Genomic DNA, 19,072 nt, shown 5'->3' on the forward strand with positions numbered 1-19,072 from the left:
GTTTCGTGCAATGAACCCTGAACACCCTTGCTTCTCGTTCATCACAGATCCACTCTCCCATCCTTGCACCTATTCCACTTTGCACTTAGGCTCACCAAACATGGTCAGACTCCCAGTGGCCAGCCTCTTAAAGAAAACTGAGTCCATGCACCCCCTGCTCCCTACTGAAAGAAGCCATCAACTATGATTGTGTCTTTTAAAAGTCATTTTATTAATTATTTTATTTATTTACACACCAAGTGCTGAAGAGTTTTCATCTTGTATCCTAACCCCTTGCATAGTTCTTCTGCCCATCCCTCCTCTCCTCCTCTGAGAGGGTGCCCCCACCCCATGCCCTTCCACCCTGGGGCATCAAATCTCTACAGGGTTAGATGCAGCCTTTCCCAATAAGGCCAGACAAGGCAGCCCTCTGCTACATATGTGTGGAGGGAGGAGGCGGGATCAGACCAGCTCAGGTATGCTCTTTGGTTGGCAGCTTTGTCTCAGGGAGCTCCCGGGGGTTCAGGTTAGTTGACACTGTTGATTTTTCTATGGGGTTTCATCTCCTTCAGTGTCTTCAATCCTTGCCCTGACTCTTCCATAAGGGTCCCCAACCTCCAGAAAAATCAAACTGGGTGGCTGGAATTGGCAGCTGATCAAGATGACAGATAGGGAACTATTTTTCATATCTTTTTTTCATCTACCTAAAATGTTGTTTATTTTTTCTCTTTCCCACAGAGTTATAAACTGTTGGTTGTTCAGAACACGGTTGAAGTGGCCCAGTTTATTAATAATAATCCTGAATTTTTACAACTTGCGGAGCCATTCTGGAGGGAACTCTCCCACCTTCCCACTCTGTATGACTATAGTGCCTATCGACGGTTAATTGACCAGTATGGGACACATTACCTGCAGTCCGGGTCCTTAGGAGGAGAATATAGAGTTCTATTTTATGTGGATTCAGGAGATGTCAAACACAGGGGTATGGTATTTAAAATGTCATCTAAAAGCATTTGAAGAGCTTTAATGGGAGAATATATGTGGTTGACTTAAACTTTCGAGCTTTAAAATTTGATAGAGCTTTACATTTCAGAGGAGTCCAAAATTGCAGGAATCTATAATACTGTACTCAAATTCTCACAGGATTTAAGCAATGTCTGCCTACTCTTTTGAATAATGTCGAGCTAAACCATTACCCTTATCACCTGTCTCTAGAGAATGTTAGATTTTATAATATGTTACAATCTTTCCCACTTCTCGGATTAAAAAGTACTTCTTTTGAAAAGAACATGTTTAAGTTAGCTTACAAAGTAATGGATTTGTTACACATCTTTATATATTTTTTGTTTTTATTTATTCCACTTGTCTGTGGTCTTTTCTTTGTATCCAATGTCCCTCTTGCTTAGCCCTTTCCCTCTCCTCTTGTCCCCTTTACTTTCCTGTTGCATATACTTCATCAGTTCCCATCCCCAACACTTCTTTTTTTTCTCTCTCTTTCTTCTCACTCACCTGTCTTAGGGTTTCCATTTTTGTGAAGAGACACCATGACCAGCTCTTATAAGGACAACATTTAATTGGGGCTTGCTTATAGTTTCAGAGGTTCAGTCTATTATCATCAGGGTGGAAGCATGGCAGCATCCAGGCAGACATGGTGCTGGATGAGCTGCGAGTTCTACATCTTCATCTGAAAGCTGCTAGGAGAAGACTGGCTCCCACATGGTTAGGAGGAGAGTGTTATTGCCCATGCCCACAGTGCTGACACACTTCCTCCAACAAGACCACACCTACTCTAACAAGGCCACACCTCCTAATAGTGCCACTCTCTGGGCCAAACATATTCAAACCACAACATCTCTCCACATTAATTTTTTCATTAATTAATTAATGACCTCAGCCCATCTTCTCTCCCAGTCCCCCCAGTTCCTTTTTCTAGCCCTTCCTTCTTCTCCTTTGAGAAGGGAGAGGCTCCTTGGCTCCTTGGCCAGACAAGTCCTCCCAGTTAGGTGAAGAGGATCCACAGGGAGGCAACAGAGTCAGGACAGGCCCTGGTCCAGTTGTTTTCTCCCCACATTTAAATCTAGGTTTCCCACATGAAGGAAAAGTATTAGTACCTGTCTCTCCAATTTTGGCTTATTCATTTAATGCAATGTTTTCTAGTTTCTTCAATTTTCCTGTAATTGTCATGATTTCATTAATTTTTCTTTTTAGCACAATGAAATTCCATTGTGTTTATGCACATTTTCTTTATCCATTCACCTGTTGATAAACAACTAAGCCGGTTTGATATCCTTTTATCATGTTGTGAATGATGCCACAATAAACATGGATGTACATGTATGTCTCAGTGTACTGACGTAGAGTCAGTCCTTGGGATATAGGAGTACCAGGAGTGGTAGAGTCACGAATGATAACTCCATACTGATTTCCATTGTTCCTATTCCAAGTTACATTCCCAACAGTAATGAGCAGGGTTCTTTTTTCCTTATGTTCGCTAGAATTTGTTGTCAAGATCAGACAATATTTCTTAGGGAAAATCAAATGAGCAATTTATTGATAATCTTCCTTGTTTCACTGGTCACCAACTCTTAGTTTCTACTGTTGTGCTGTATACTTAGCCTTCACAATACCAAAGCATATTATATGAAAGCATCCTACATGTCCATCAACACATGGACAGGTTCTTAATGCATCAGTGTTTTCTGCATTTAGTTCCTGACCTCAACACTTAGGAAGAATCCATTGCTGTTCATCAATTCCCTTGGAGCTGACTCTTGGCCTGTTCCACCAGGACATGTAGACATTTTATTTTCTTTATGCTTGTACCCCCAACTAAACTCCTACAAAGGAGGGCTGTCTTGCTCCTAATCCCTATCGTTAGGAACCACAGATATTGACAGAGGGGTCAAATTAGTTGGGCCAGGAGTTTAGGAATTAGTTTGTACGGTTCAGCTTTTAGAAACTCCTATGTTCATCTATGTTTTATTTCTAAGAAACTGAGCATGAGTGGGCAAAAGATGTTCTCTTTGAAGTATCCAGTTTCTGCTACTCGTTTATGTGAAACTTACTTGGGATTCCCTGCTCCCCACCCCCTCTGCAGCCAAAGCGAATAGGAGGAAAATAACAAATTCAACTATCCTGTTTTCTGAACGTTGCCCTTAGAGAGCTCTCGAAACTGAGCATTTTGTTACTCGTTCAGCAAACCGCCATAGCAGCTGGAAACTACACTGGACTACACACCGAAGAAGGTCTTTAATGAATACAGACACTAAACATTTGGCTTTTGCATTTCTTCCCAGGATTTGGATCTGTCCAGGAGAAGGCATGTTCCTCTTCAGACTTTAAGTTTATTTTTGTATCATCAGCAAATCAGAGATGTAAGGAACTGGAAAACATTTTCAAGTCAAATTCAGGTAAATGAGGAAGAGTCCAATTTGCATCACTAGCTTAGCTTTGATCATTCTTATAATTAATTAAGTTTTGGTCTCCAGGGCTTTTTAATCTTTAGGAGGTATTCTGCCTAAAAAATGTCTATTTGGTTATTTTTATGTCTTGCTATATTTTTTAATTATTCTGCTTTACTTTATCGAGACAGTTTCCTATGGTTACTAATTCTAGACTTGAACCCTTGGGCTCAAGTGATCCTTTTGTTACCAGAAATTTAGGGGACCTCCATGTTTTGCAATATACGGTAACAGGGAAATTGGGTCCTCTTTACATTTCTAGTATTTTTCATGAAAGAGTTTGAAAATGGACTGATTAGGAAGCTTGAGAACAATATTATTAGAGTTTGAAAAAAACAATAGGGAAGACAGGCTGTAAATCAGCAGCGGTTACAGGAGAGTTCATCGAGAAAGGGAAGAGAGAAGGCGAAGTCTTTTGAGCATGCTTCGCAATGGAGCTACGTGGTTGAACGTGTGTGGTTGGATGAAAAAGCACTAATACTGGTCACTAACTCTTAGCATGTCAGAGAAAACATGCTTCGGCCTTAGCTAGGATCAGAAAGAAAATAGGAAAGAAGTCAAAGGAACAGTCTGGCTCTTTAGAGTTGGGATTACGGAAAGCAGGCAGACATAGCAGAGCTACGGGAGAGCCTCTGTAAGAGACTGTACCAAAGACCAAGTTTCTGTGACACGAAAGTGCATTATCTCACTTGGACAATTATATCTCTTTAGCATGTTTAGTGTGAATCACACTTCCTGAGGAATGGTCTCTTGGTCAAGTGAATGACAGCCCCAGCTGAATTAAGTCTGTTTTTAAAAAAGTTATTTATTGTATGTATATGACTGTATTGTAGCTGTCTTCAGACACACCAGAAGAGGGCATCGGATCCCAGAAGAGGGCATCAGATCCCATTACAGATGGTGGTGAGCCACCATGTGGTTGCTGGGAATTGAACTCAGGACTTCTGGAATAGCAACCAGTGCTCTTAACCTCTGAGCCATCTCTCCAGCCACACCCCTAATTAATTCTTAATGGAAGATGCCATAGTATGTAATGTTCTAATCTTTGGAACAGATCAGTGTGGCAGGACTTTCCCCTAAAGAATAAAGATTTCAGGGGACCAATCACTGGGAGAGAAGTAGGTGGGACTTCTGGGTCAGAGAGGAGAAGAGAGGAGGCAGGAAAAGGTGACTTGCTTTTGGATGGGGAGAACTGGGAGAACAAGAAATAGCAAACAGGAGGCTCCAGGTTTGGATGGTGGATTGGCCAGGATTTGCCACCAGAGGATTTAACTTAGAATGGCTTACAAATTAGGATGACAGTTGCTGCACCCAGAGATTGTGTTACCTGTTGATTTTTTTTTTTTTTTTTTTTTTTTGAGCTGGGGACTGAACCCAGGGCCTTGCGCTTGCTAGGCAAGCGCTCTACCACTGAGCTAAATCCCCAACCCCTTACCTGTTGATTCTAAACAAAGTTTGTGCAGTGTTTTCCTTCACAAGGCCACTCAGCTGGGTTCCTTCGAGAAGGATATGGTGGCAAAGCAGTGAGTTTGGGGGAAGTGCAACCAACTAGCCCTGTGAATTTGGATGTATGGGACTGGCATGGCTGCAGCCCGTCATGGGAACCTAGTGAGTTGGGTGGAAAGATTTCGGTGCTTTGGGTCAGAAAAATGAGAACAGACCAGGCCCTCCAGCCTGTCAGCCGGCAGGTAGCATGGTGGCCTTTTTATTATTCCACACAACAGATCAGAATATGATATGTCCACTTCCCTATCCCAATGATGGACCTCATCTGGCCTGAACCTGTGCCGATTTTGTGCCTGTTGCCACATCTCTGTGAGCTCATGTGTGCACCAGTCCTGTTGTTTCTGGAAGACATTGTTCCCTTGCAGTTCTTCATCTCTCCTGGTTCTTACAACCTTTCTACCTCCTCTTCCTCACAGATCCCTATGTTCCTTTAAGAGAATAGAATAGGTTTTCTGTTAGGCCAATGACTCGTCTAGTTTCAGGCTCTTGGTCATGGTAGCAGTGTCAGGTATGGATGGATTCCTTCTCATGGGATGGGCCTTAAATCCAACCAAAAAGTGTTTGATTACTTCTATATCCTTTGTGCCACGATTACACTAGAATATCTTACATATAGTTCATGGTTGTAGGCTGCAAGCTGAGTGACATTGATGATTACCTTTCTCCTTTTGTAGTGAACAGAGCACCTTCTGCCCCAATGAATGCTTGTCAGTAGGAGTGAAGCTTTTAGTTAGGCATCAGTTCAAATTCTCCATGCTCAAGAACATAAAAATATTGTATTCAGCAGGAGGGCCTTACAATCATGTTGTGGAGAGCAACCCATAGCCTTGGCAATAGCCTGTGATGTGTGTGTGTGTGTGTGTGTGTGTGTGTGTGTGTGTGTGTGTGTGGTTTCATGGGGGCTCCTTTGACAACAACTCAATAAGATGTAACTCATTCCTGGAACTAAAGGTGTTACCTTGCAATATAAGATGTCTAGTTGGATCATTCTCTCCCTAATTATTTAGTGATTCCACTTATATTTATACACATGTGTAGTTTAGGAACTTCAATAGTAGATTTCCATTTTTTTTAATCAAATGGCCTTTGGTGATAGTTTTCCATCCCCAGATTCCCTCCCCTACCCTACTCTCCCATCCCCCTCCCTGCTTAATATTTTTATTCTAGTTTTCCCTTTATCTCTCCACAATACTACATCCTATTTCTTTTTCCTTGTGAGATCCTCTTCTCTCTTCCTGTCCCCAACTAGGCACCTCACCTCTGTGATTATTCGGGTTGTAGCACACATATCAAAAGCCGAAAAGCTAACATCTACATCTAAGAGAAGACACGCAGTATTTGTCTTTTGGGGAGGTCACAGTTACCTCACTAATGATGATTTTTCTAACTTGATTCATTTGCCTGTAAATTTACTTTTTCTTTAACAGCTGAATAATATTTCATTATGTAAATAGATTACATTTTCATTACCCATTCATCTGTCGATGAACATTTATATTGTTTCCAATATCTGACTATTATGAATAGAGCAGCAATGAACATGCATGATCAAGTGTCTTTATAGTAAGATGTAGAGTCCTTTGGGTATATGCAGAGCCCTTTGGGTATATGCTCTAAAGTAGTGTGGTTGGATCTTGAAGTAGATCTATGCCCAGCTTCCTGAGAAATCCCCACACTGATTTCCACAGTGGCTGTACAAGTTTGTTCTTCTCCAACCAGGGATCACCAGCAAGAGCTGTCATTTTGTTGTTGTTGTTTAAAAATTATTGATCTTGGCCATTTTGGATTGGGTTAAGGTGAACTTCAAAGTAGTTTTAATTTCCATTTTCCTGATAGCTAAGGATGTTGAACATTTCTTTGCTTCTCAGATATTTGTTTCATCTTTTGAGAACTCTATGCTTAATTTTGCATACCATTTTAAAATCATTTTTGGATGTTCATTAAAAAGTTCTTCTATATTTTGCATATTAGCCCTCTATTAGATGTATAATTGGTGAATATCTTTCCCCATTTTGTAGTCTGCCACTTTGTCTGAATGATGTAGTTCTTCATTGAACAAAGCTTCTCAGTTTCATGAGGTCTCATTTATTAATTGTGGATCTTAGTACCTATGTTCACAGTGCTCTGTTCAGAAAGTCTTTTCCTGTGACCATCATTTGAAGGCTATTCCTCCCTTTTCTTTTCTATCAGAGTCAGGGTGTCTGGTCCTCTGTTGAGGTCCCTGATTCATATGAGTTGGGTTTTGTGTTGGGTGATAGGTATAGAACTGTTTACATTCTTTTGTATGCAGCCATCCATTTTAATCAACATCATTTATTGAAGTTGTCTTTTCTTTAGTGTAAAATTTTTTTGGTTCCTTTGTGAAAAAATTCAGGTGTTTGTAGGTGTGTAGAATTATGTCTAGGTTTTTGACTTGGTTACATTGATCAAAAGGTTAGTTTTCATGCAGTATCATGCTATTTTTATTATTATAACTTGGTAATACAAGTTGAAATCTGAAATGGCTATATCTCCTGCAGTTCTGTTCAAAATGTGTGTGTGTGTGTGTGTGTGTGTGTGTGTGTGTGTGTGTGTGTGTGTTTTCATATGAAATGGAAGACTGTTGGAATTTAATGGGTATTGTCTTGAATCTGTGGATTCTGGTAGATTCTTACAATGGGAGTTCTTTGTTTCTTCTGGTTACTTTTTCTCTTTCTTCATCATCCTAAAGTTTTTATTATATGAGTCTTTCACTTACTTGCTTGGAGTTAGAGGTCTCCCAAGATGGTTTATTTTTTTATTTTATCTTGTAGAAGGTGATATTTCCCTGATTTTTGTCAGTCATTTTGTCTTTTGTATTTAGGAGAGCTACTTATTTGTGTGTGTGTGTGTGTGTGTGTGTGTGTGTGTGTGTGTGTGTGTTATTTTTTGTATCCTACTACTTTGCTGATAGCGTTATTCAGATCGGCTGATATAGATGGCGTTAAGGAATTTGAATTTGGTTCCGGTGGCTAGTGAGCACTGCTAAAAGGTCGATCACGGGAGTAAAGAAGTGATGGTTTACATAGGTATAGTTGTAGAGAAGGAAGAGAAGTGGAGTACAAATGACCCCTTAAGGTGAGAAGTCAACAGATGGACAATAAAAGACGAGAGACCAACAGGGAAGTGCTAGAAAACGTCAAGTTAGCCAAGTTAGCCAAGAGCAGATGAAAGCATCCACTGGGGGCTGAGACTTAATCTTATTTCCATAGAAGGAATGGGTTGTATCACATGGGAGGCGTGGAAACAAGATACCCATGCCTCCTGTAAGGTGGTGGGCTTGGCAGCTTTTGAGCTTAAATATTCTTAGGGATATTAGGGGTTAGAAGTAGGAATGAAGGCTCATCTCAGCTGCTGTGGTGCTCAGTGAGGAAGCAGGGACCTTTGGGAGAGTTCCTAGGCATCAATAACATGGCGATGACATGGCCAGAGACAATATTTCATTCAAGGGAATCGATGTGGCCAAAGAACAGTTTTTTCTTTTCATTAAAAAAATCAATTAACATATAATTAAATCATCTCCCCTTCCCTCTCATATTACTCCCATCCAGCCCCTCCCACTATTCCCCTCAATTCCAAGGATGTGGAAAAAAGTAGCTCTCTGGATGCTCAGGTGGAGGGTGATGGTCTGGGAAGATGTTGACATTGGGTGTCCAGTATGCGGTCAACAGAGAGCTGCTCACCGACTTCAGTGTGCGTTTACGTATAGCACGTATTTTCTACCAGAACAATTGCAAGTGCTTTACAAACGCTAACCAGTGCACTCCTCCTGCCTGGGAAGTGCTTCGAACTTATATTCTCATTTGACGCATAGGCACACTGAAATACAAAAAAAGTCACCAGAGATCACAGCTAGCAAGAACCAGACATGAGATGTAAACACACGGAACCGGTTCACTGGCCGTGCTTTCGGATGCCTTAGCCAGAGCAGAGGGTTCATGGGGGTCTGGAGACAGAGCGTAAAAGATTAAAAATGACACCTATTTTATTGGATCTGCTCATCATAACCTAGTGTGTCAGTAAGGCAATGATTCCCAATCTTTCATGCTCACGAGGATCACTGGGAAAGTGGGGTGACGGATGTAGACATTTTCCCTCAGATATTCACTTCTAGAGCTAACTTGAGCTCAGAAACCTGCAGGCACCCCAGCTGATGGTGATTCAGTAGTTCAAGGCTTGGACTTGTGATGTATTGTATTTAAAAGGCTACTATTTGCATATCAAACCAGAGTTAACAATGGAAATGAGGCACTCAGGTAATTTATTAAAAATGCCAGGCTTTCATAATTTCTCATTATAAAAGTACAGTGTGTTCATTTGACGAAATTGCAAAATTTGGACAGTTATAAAAAAGGAAGTGGAAATCACTCAAAATGTGATCTGTAAGATTAGAAATGTCTAGTCGTGACCTTTGTAAGAGCCAATTTTTAATGGAGATAAAAATACATCTAAAATTATGAGACACATAAATGGAAAATAGGAATTCAATTAGCATTCAAATTTTTCATGTTTTAGGTAATGTATTTCTGTTAATTAACAGCTTTTAAAACTTTGTTAATGTGCTAGACCCTGATCTGTTTTTTTTCTTCAGTATTTTATCACAAAGAATTTCAAATACAGAAAAAATTATGTAAGGAACACAGTAGTTGTTTACATATCTATTACCTATATGTGACAATTATTATTCTGACATTTTGTTACATATATATGTATAGTATTTATAATACCGACTGATTATTTAGCAGCACCACTGAGCATGTGTTTCAAATGCTTGTTATTTATGAAATTATTTGAAAGTAATTTCACCTTTATACTTTATCCTTTAATATATGTATGCTTCTTCTCATGATATTCTTCCACAAAGCATGCATCATATTCTTACTAACTAAAGCATTGAAAACTAGCAGTAATTTTATGATAGCCTCTGTGTCATCATTTGACACATAGGCAGCCTAGAGATGCTTTCTCCTCCTCCTCCTTCTTCCCCCTTCCTCCTCCTCCTCTTCCTCTACCATGACCATCACTATCATTGTTATTTTGGCAGGGTCTAATGTATCCTAGTCAGTCCTTCAACTTGTTATGTAGTAGAGGACGACCTTGAACCTCTGATCCCCTTCAGTTCCTGAGTGCTGAGATTATAGGCTTGTGCTCCCACAATTAATCTTATGCAACGCAGGTGTGAGCGCCTTGTTTCCCAAGGGTTAGCAAGTTAGTTAGTTGTTACTAACTAAACAATATCCCCGGCCACCTACTTTTCTTTTCAATCTTACTTTTAATGTCTACTGAGAGTTACAGCACAATCATGAGAAAAATGCAGAGATTTGCCATATTCTTCCCGCCCCCAAACCTCTAACTCTAGCCACACCTCCCCAAACAGTGGAGCAATTGCTAAGATTGATGGACCTACACAGAGATAGCTTTTCATAGAATAGATATTGATTCTATATGATACATATTAACATTAGTGTTTGCTCTTGGCGTTGTATATTTTATGGGTCTTCTAAGGATATCAGATGGATAATAACCACTGTAATGTTGTATAGAATGGTTTAAATTCTCTAAAAATCCAGGCACCCCTCATACTATTGTCTTTACGGTTTGCTTTTCTCAAAATGCCACAGTTTGATGGATTTTTTTTTAAAACACCTGACAGACTTTGGACTTTCCCTGGATAATTTTGTTTTATCCGTGCATGCTGACTTACCCTGATTCATTTCATTTGTTTCCTCCATTTGTAGGAAACCAGGGCAGGGTGCTTCGAGGAGAGCCATTTGTCAGAGGGGGAGGCCCTGGCTTTGTAGCTGACCTTAGTTTCCTGGACCTGGATAATCCTGCTGGAAACAGACAGCGGTACTCCTCCTGGGCCAGCTCTGTAACCAATTTTCCCCAAGTCATAAAACAAAGGGTATGTGAAGCACTGCATGAAGCAGTGGGAGCAGTCATGTTTACTTGTGTTGGAAAATGAGATTACATCAAGGTGATTAAACAGAATTGGCTGCAATTAGCATTTCCTGCATCCTAATTATGCTTTATGTAGTAAAATGAATATATACATGATAATAAGAAACAGACGATGGCGCTTTATTTGTAGAGCAGCGGTAAAGCTTACACATCCTGTAAATCCCAAGACAATAATGAGGACGTTTGTATTTTAACTTTGGCCCTAAATAGGATTATGTTTTCTTTTATAACTTTACCTGCTTTGGTTTATTATCAGTGTGTGTGTGTGTGTGTGTGTGTGTGTGTGTGTGTGTGTGTGTGTGTGTGTGTGTGTGTGACATGTACGTGGGCTCACACATGTTATCACATGGAGACTCACAAACAATTATGTGGAGTCAGTTCAACCTTTGTGTGGGTCTTGAAGACTGACCTCAGGTTGCCTGGCTTGTGGAGCAAGTGCCAGTATCTGCCACGTCATCTTGCCAGCTCTTCGATCATGTTTTCTTTGCTGTGTAAGCTGGTGGAGGGGTTACATATTTTCCAAGACAAATGCATACAGACTCGATTGCTGCTATATCTTTCGGTCCAATCACTTCTCTTCCTGTGCTATCATTTATGGGCTCTGAAATTACAGTAGCTCCAAATGACAGGTAGAGTCGAGGGTGTTTTTAATCACAAAAATGTGTTTTATTTTATAACACACTATATCTATTTCAAACAACAACAATAACAAATTAAAAGGAAAGACATCCCCCCCCCAAAAAAAAAACCTAACCCAATCCTACAGCGTTATGCAGACTCTTACAATGAAGACTAAAGATCATACTGGAAATTGGAATGAGGGTCACGACAAAATCTGCTGTGATGTTGACTTAAGAAAGGTGGCACTGATAACAACAGAAGCAAGGCTTTATATACATTAAATTATTAGGAGATGCATCTGTGCTACCATGAATGAGGCACCTTGCCTAGAAAACCCTGAAGCTCCTTGGGTGCTGGAAGTGGTCCAGTGTTTTAGATCTCATAAACTAGAACAAATCAGAGATCTGGAGGCCAGATTACCAGAGGAGTGGGCGTGGCTTATGGCGCAGTAGATTAAAAAACACTGAGGTCTGAGCTCTGTGTGCATCTACATTGCATGTGTTCCTGAGCTGTGAGGTTCTGTGTTCTCCCACACTGTGCATCTCGTGGATACCACTGCACATGAGAGAATGCAAAAATCTGCAAGACGCTCATGCTGTACTCTGTCATGTCAACCTCAATAGAGCAAATCCACATTTCCTAAAGAAATATTTTGGTAGAACTGATTGTATGGCCTCTTCTCCTTATAATAGTCAGTATCCCAGAGAAGGACCAACCAGGCAACCAACCAGCCAATCAAACAACCAAACACCTACAGTAGTTCTTCACACACCCCTAAATACACTGTTTACCTCAAATAAGGCAGGCAGCATTTCAGCATTTCCAGAAAAGCCATTTTTTTCTAATTTCTTTTTTTTTTCTTTATTAACTTGAGTATTTCTTATTTACATTTCTATTGTTATTCTCTTTCCCGGTTTCCAGGCCAACATCCCCCTAACCCTTCCCCCTCCCCTTCTATATGGGTGTTCCCCTCCCCATCCTCCCCCCATTGCTGCCCTCCCCCCAACAATCACGTTCACTGGGGGTTCACTCTTAGCAGGACCAAGAGCTTCCCCTTCCACTGGTGCTCTTACTAGGATATTCATTGCTACCTATGAGGTCAGAGTCCAGGGTCAGTCCATGTATAGTCTTTTAGGTAGTGGCTTAGTCCCTGGAAGCTCTGGTTGCTTGGCATTGTTGTACATATGGGGTCTCGAGCCCCTTCAAGCTCTTCCAGTTCTTTCTCTGATTCCTTCAACGGGGACCTTCTCAGTTCAGTGGTTTGCTGCTGGCATTCACCTCTGTATTTGCTGTATTCTGGCTGTGTCTCTCAGGAGAGATCTACATCCGGTTCCTGTCGGCCTGCAGTTCTTTGCTTCATCCATCTTGTCTAATTGGATGGCTGTATATGTATGGGCCACATGTGGGGCAGGCTCTGAATGAGTGTTCCTTCTGCCTCTGTTTTAATCTTTGCCTCCCTTTTCCCTGCCAAGGGTATTCTTGTTCCCCTTTTAAAGAAGGAGTGAAGCATTCGCATTTTGGTCATCCTTCTTGAGTCAGAAAAGCCATTTTCATTGTCCCATCACTCCTTTAGCCATGGAGGAAAGCAGACATTCTTTCACAGCCTCAACTCTGTCTTTTTCCCACGAAGAACTATAGACTGCTGCAGATGTACCAGCTTCCTGGTTGGGGAGGAAAGGCAAATGAGAGAACAGACAGCATCCAGCTCACGACTGTTCAAGGCCATTACTCAGAACAGCCTGACTGTCACGTGCCCTTCCAGTCCAGTCCTTGGAGACATCATTGTGGTAGTTTGAATTTAGCCATCATTGTACTGTGCAGGAGAATTTAGAAACTGTTACAAAGCAGAGACTTTTTTTTTTTTTAATGTGGGAAAGTATGCTCCCACATAAGCTATTAAAATAGCTTGACTTCAAAGTTCATTTTCTTCTGAAAAACCAAAAACAAGGTAATAATGTTTCCGTGCTTTAAATTTCTTCGGGAGAGATCCTTGGTCTATGGGAAAGAGTATTAAATCTGAGTCAGAAAATTTAATTCTGAGTGTAATTGGATCTCTTCCTTACTATAATTTAAGCACAATTCCCTTTCTTCTGTCCTCTATGGAGGTGACAACTCATTGTCTTTGAAGCGATCTTCCATTAATGAATGTTCTTTGGCTTTTGTTTTTCTAAATTAATGCATGTTCAAGATGTAAGCAATATTCATCCTCTATCCAGCTTTAAATTTTCCTAGATTTGTGTAGATTTCCTTGCAACAAAGAGTGCTAATTCCATTCCCCCACCCCAATTTAAACAGGAAACAATTTTACAGGGGGCACCTACCCGTAGCAGTTTTACCTTCTTTAGTTTGAGGCTCTGAAGACATTAAAATAGAAAATTCCAGAAATAGGCAATTCATGCGTTTTCTTTTATTATTAATTATTATTGTTACTTCCATGCTGGGCCTGGTTGACAATCTACACTCTCTCACAGGGAGCCAGAGAGAAGGCTCATCAGTTAGGAACACTTACTCCTTATCTGGAGGGCCCCACTTTGGTTCCTGCTACTCATGTTGGGAGGCTTATGATTGCCTATAATTAATTCTAGCTCCATCTTCTTCTTGCTTCTGTGGGCAGCTGCCTACATGTGACATTCATTCACAGGGACACACACACACACACACACACACACACACACAGACAAAGGGGAAGAGAAGACAGAGAGTGAGAGACGGACACAGCTTTATCATTGGTCCATATGAACAGGAAGAAGCCTATCTGGTTCTGTTCTTGCTTTGGGGACAGTATTAGGGGTCTTGAGACCTACATAGTATAGGGGCAACTGTAATGAAAGCAAGAATGGCTTTGCTCTTGTTTCAGTGGGATTGGGTGTACATAGAATAAGAAGCACTCTCTTCCTTAAAGCTCAGAGTACTGACTGACATCTTTTCTCTGTAGCTGACACCATTGTACGAGCTGGTCAAGGAAGTGCCCTGTGCCTCTGTGAAAAGACTGTATCTGAAGCGGGCTCTTGAGGAGTACTTGGATGAATTTGACCCCTGCCATTGCCGGCCTTGCCAGAATGGTGGCATCGCTCGTGTTGTGGGGACACAGTGCCAGTGTCACTGCAAACCATACACATATGGTATGGCGTGTGAGCAAGGAGTCCTTGTCGGCGATCAAGCAGGTCAGCAAAACAGGATTTCACTCATTGAGGGATACATTGAAAAGGGAGTTCTCCTTGGCCCTTGACATGCAACGCTTTGTGTTTGAAGAAGTGAAGTTGCATTTGAACTCCTTCTCTTTTCCATCTCTAGATTGTAGCTTTTAAGGTTAAGGTCTTTTACTGTTTCTCTTCTTACTCAGCTGACTTAAGGATACCATTCTGGTTTTGACTCTATCTTCTATTAGAATAGAATTGTGTTTAAAACATCTTCCATCCTTTCATAATTATCTCAATAAGGTTTTGTTTTAACATGGCTCTGTGGGAGCTAGCCTCCGTGACAGTGAGCTTTTTGGAACACTTCTAATATTTTGTATAATGTACCATTAGTCAATATTTTTCAAGAGACATGTGGACTTTCAATTATCTGTTAAAATGGAAGCACCCTTTGCTAGCAAGTACTAGAATATGTAGTAGGAGTGGTAATGTGTCTCCCCCTTCACTTTGGTCATTGTCTGGTGAAACAAATGCATGATACAATGTATATGAAAGCACTTTGACACTAATAGAATAATCAGCACCCTTAAGATGCAACAAGAATTTTTCTATAGCAGGCTGAACATGGATACTTAAGTGTATGAGCACAGCCATTCTATCTGCTATGAAAACCCCGAGAAAACCCCAGAATAACAAAGGCACAAGAAGTTTGAAAGTCTGGTTGAAGGTTGTGCACTAATAAAATACCACAGCTGGATTCACGTCCAGCCACTGCAGATCCTACAACACGCCCTTTCTAAATTTCCCAAGGCCATTATCTAATACACCCATCGCCAGTAACACCTTAGCAGGAAGCACAGCACTGAGCTCTGAAGTATTGCTCTCCAGCTGTCAAGGGCCTCTTCCTTCTATTACAGGAGGGGTTGATGGAGGCTGGAGCTGTTGGTCCTCCTGGAGCCCCTGTGTTCAAGGGAAGAAATCAAGGAGCCGAGAATGCAATAATCCCCCTCCCAGAGCGGGTGGAAAGGCCTGTATTGGAGAAACGACTGAAAGCAGGCAGTGCGAAGACCAGGACTTGGAGAACTTGCGGTAATGGAAACTGGACTTTTGGCAGTTACTGAGAGAACATATACGGTGCCATGAGTGTGAGGTTGATGATTGCTGCTCTGAGATGATTAGAAGTCAAACAGTGATTTGGGCAGTATTTGCCTTGCTCCTTAGAACTAGAGTCAATGACTAGTAACCCTGGCTGTGAGCTTCAGGTTTTCCAGACACCAGGATACGTGCGGCTAGTCACCGGGCGTAGGAGGCCGGTGGGTTTTCGCCCTACTTGCTGCGTAGCCTTGAGCAACTTACTCGATGTATCTTTAACATCAGAGCAGTAGCTCTAGGCGAGCTGATAGTAAAATGTAAGAGTCAAATCGTGTAAAAGTGACTGGTATGGGCACATGGAAAGCATTAGTAAGTGTGTTAATCTTGTTACACCAATGCCTCCTACTTTCTTGTTCTCTGGGTTAAGCATAAAGCCAGACACTTTAGCAGGGCGATATTTTTGCCTAGCCTGTCTGGTGGAAATCTGCCAGTATCGTTACATTGGGAATGAGCATGCTAAAGCTCTCTCAACTTTGTTGATTCAACTGTACCCGTGTATCAGAATTCTTTTAAGATACTATTTATACTTGAGTCAGGGTCTTTTGTAGCCGGGTGCTATCCTCAAACTCACCACGTGGTGGATGACCTTGGACTCCTGATCTTTCTGCTTTTACCTCCAAAGTGTATCTCCGTGGCAAGGTTGTTTGTTGTTTGTTGTTGTTGGTTTTTTTTTATGTTGCAGAAATATTTTGTTTTTATAAGCAGCAATTTTATTAGAGTTTAAAAGATACTGCTAGGCGGATCCCGGCCTGCAGCAGCTCTCTGCTCCCAGAACCCGTGGGAGAGAGACCTCACCGCCTGGTCAGGTGGGCACGCCTGAGGCTGCAGAGCGGAAGAGACCACCAACACTGCCCATCCCTGCCCACATCCCTGGCCCAAGAGGAAACTGTATAAAGCCTTTGGGTGCCCGTGGGGGAGGGCCCAGAAGCGGCAGGACCCCTGCCTGAGACACCGCCGGAACCTGAAGGAAACAGACCGGATAAACAGTTCTCTGCACCCAAATCCCGTGGGAAGGAGAGCTAAACCTTCAGAGAGGCAGACACGCCTGCGAAACCAGAAGAGACTGCTCTCTGCACACACATCTCGGACGCCAGAGGAAAACACCGGAGGCCATCTGGAACCCTGGTGCACGGAGGCTCCCAGAAGGAACCTGACCTGCCTGGTGCACTCAAGACACAGGCCCACAGGAACAGCTGAAGACCTGTAGAGGGGAAAAACTACAGGCACGAAAGCAGAACACTCTGTCCCCAATACTGGCAGAAAGAAAACAGTAAAACAGGTCTACAGCACTCCTGACACACAGGCTTATAGGACAATCTAGCCACTGTCAGAAATAGCAGAACAAAGTAACACTAGAGATAATCTGATGGCGAGAGGCAAGCGCAGGAACCCAAGCAACAGAAACCAAGACTACATGACATCATCGGAGCCCAATTCTCCCACCAAAACAAACATGGAGCATCCAAACACACCAGAAAAGCAAGATCTAGTTTCAAAATCATATTTGATCATGATGCTGGAGGACTTCAAGAAAGACGTGAAGAACTCCCTTAGAGAAACACAGGAAAACATTAATAAACAAGTAGAAGCCTACAGAGAGGAATCGCAAAAAACCCTGAAAGAATTCCAGGAAAACACAATCAAACAGTTGAAGGAATTAAAAATGGAAATAGAAGCAATCAAGAAAGAACACATGGAAATAACCCTGGATATAGAAAACCAAAAGAAGAGACAAGGAGCTGTAGATACAAGCTTCACCAACAGAATACAAGAGATGGAAGAGAGAATCTCAGGAGCAGAAGATTCCATAGAAATCATTGACTCAACTGTCAAAGATAATGTAAAGAGGAAAAAGCTACTGGTCCAAAACATACAGGAAATCCAGGACTCAATGAGAAGATCAAACCTAAGGATAATAGGTATAGAAGAGAGTGAAGACTCCCAGCTCAAAGGATCAGTAAATATCTTCAACAAAATCATAGAAGAAAACTTCCCTAACCTAAAAAAAAGAGATACCCATAGGCATACAATAAGCCTACAGAACTCCAAATAGATTGGACCAGAAAAGAAACACCTCCCGTCACATAATAATCAAAACACCAAACGCACAAAATAAAGAAAGAATATTAAAAGCAGTAAGGGAAAAAGGTCAAGTAACATATAAAGGCAGACCTATGAGAATCATACCAGACTTCTCGACAGAAACTATGAAGGCCAGAAGATCCTGGACTGATGTCATACAGACCCTAAGAGAACACAAATGCCAGCCCAGGCTACTGTATCCTGCAAAACTCTCAATAAACATAGATGGAGAAACCAAGATATTCCATGACAAAACCAAATTTACACAATATCTTTCTACAAATCCAGCACTACAAAGGATAATAAATGGTAAAGCCCAACATAAGGAGGCAACCTATACCCTAGAAGAGGCAAGAAACTAATCATCTTGGCAACAAAACAAAGAGAAGAATAGCACACAAACATAACCTCACATCCAAATATGAATATAACAGGAAGCAATAATCACTATTCTTAAAACATCTCTCCCATCATGGCCTCAACTCCCCAATAAAAAAGACATAGATTAACAAACTGGAACTAGACCCTGTATTCTGCTGCCAGGAAAAACACCTCAGAGACAAAGACAGACACTACCTCAGAGTGAAAGGCTGGGAAACAACTTTCCAAGCAAATGGTCAGAAGAACCAAGCTGAGTAGCCATCTTAATATCAAATAAAATCAATTTCAATTAAAAGTCATCAAAAAAGATAGGAAGGACACTTTATATTCATCAAAAGGAAAATCCACAAGATGAACTCTCAATCCTAAATATCTATGCCCCCAAAATACAAGGGCACCCTACATCAAATGAAACCTTACTAAAGCTCAAAACACACATTGCACCTCACACAATAATAGTAGGAGATTTCAACACCACCTCATCAATGGACAGATCATGGAAACAGAAATTAAACAGAGATGTAGACAGACTAAGAGAAGTCATGAGCAAAATGGACTTAATGGATATTTATAGAACGTTCTACCTAAAAGCAAAAGGATATACCTTCTTCTCAGCTCCTCATGGTACTTTTCCAAAATTGACCATATAATTGGTCAAAAACGGCCTCAACAGGTACAGAAAATGGTCAAAAACGGGCCCAACAGGTCTTCTTTTGGGTACAGAAAGATAGAAAAGCTGGTCTTCAATAACAATAAGGAAGAATGCCCACATAT

The 19,072-nt window shown here is 41.3% G+C and overlaps 1 protein-coding gene across 1 annotated transcript in view; it reads left to right on the forward strand.

Annotated features, from left to right (window-relative positions):
• The window catches only part of C7 (complement C7), a 74,230-nt gene that overhangs the window by 29,444 nt on the left and 25,714 nt on the right, over positions 1-19,072 (forward strand). Inside the window, exons 8-12 of the mRNA XM_032897030.1 lie at positions 718-961; positions 3,276-3,389; positions 10,703-10,869; positions 14,482-14,710; positions 15,601-15,772. Coding sequence (XP_032752921.1) covers positions 718-961; positions 3,276-3,389; positions 10,703-10,869; positions 14,482-14,710; positions 15,601-15,772 — 926 coding nt within the window. The remainder of the gene's footprint in view (positions 1-717; positions 962-3,275; positions 3,390-10,702; positions 10,870-14,481; positions 14,711-15,600; positions 15,773-19,072) is intronic.

Source organism: Rattus rattus, chromosome 3 (assembly GCF_011064425.1).
Source record: "Rattus rattus isolate New Zealand chromosome 3, Rrattus_CSIRO_v1, whole genome shotgun sequence".
Lineage (NCBI taxonomy): Eukaryota > Metazoa > Chordata > Mammalia > Rodentia > Muridae > Rattus > Rattus rattus.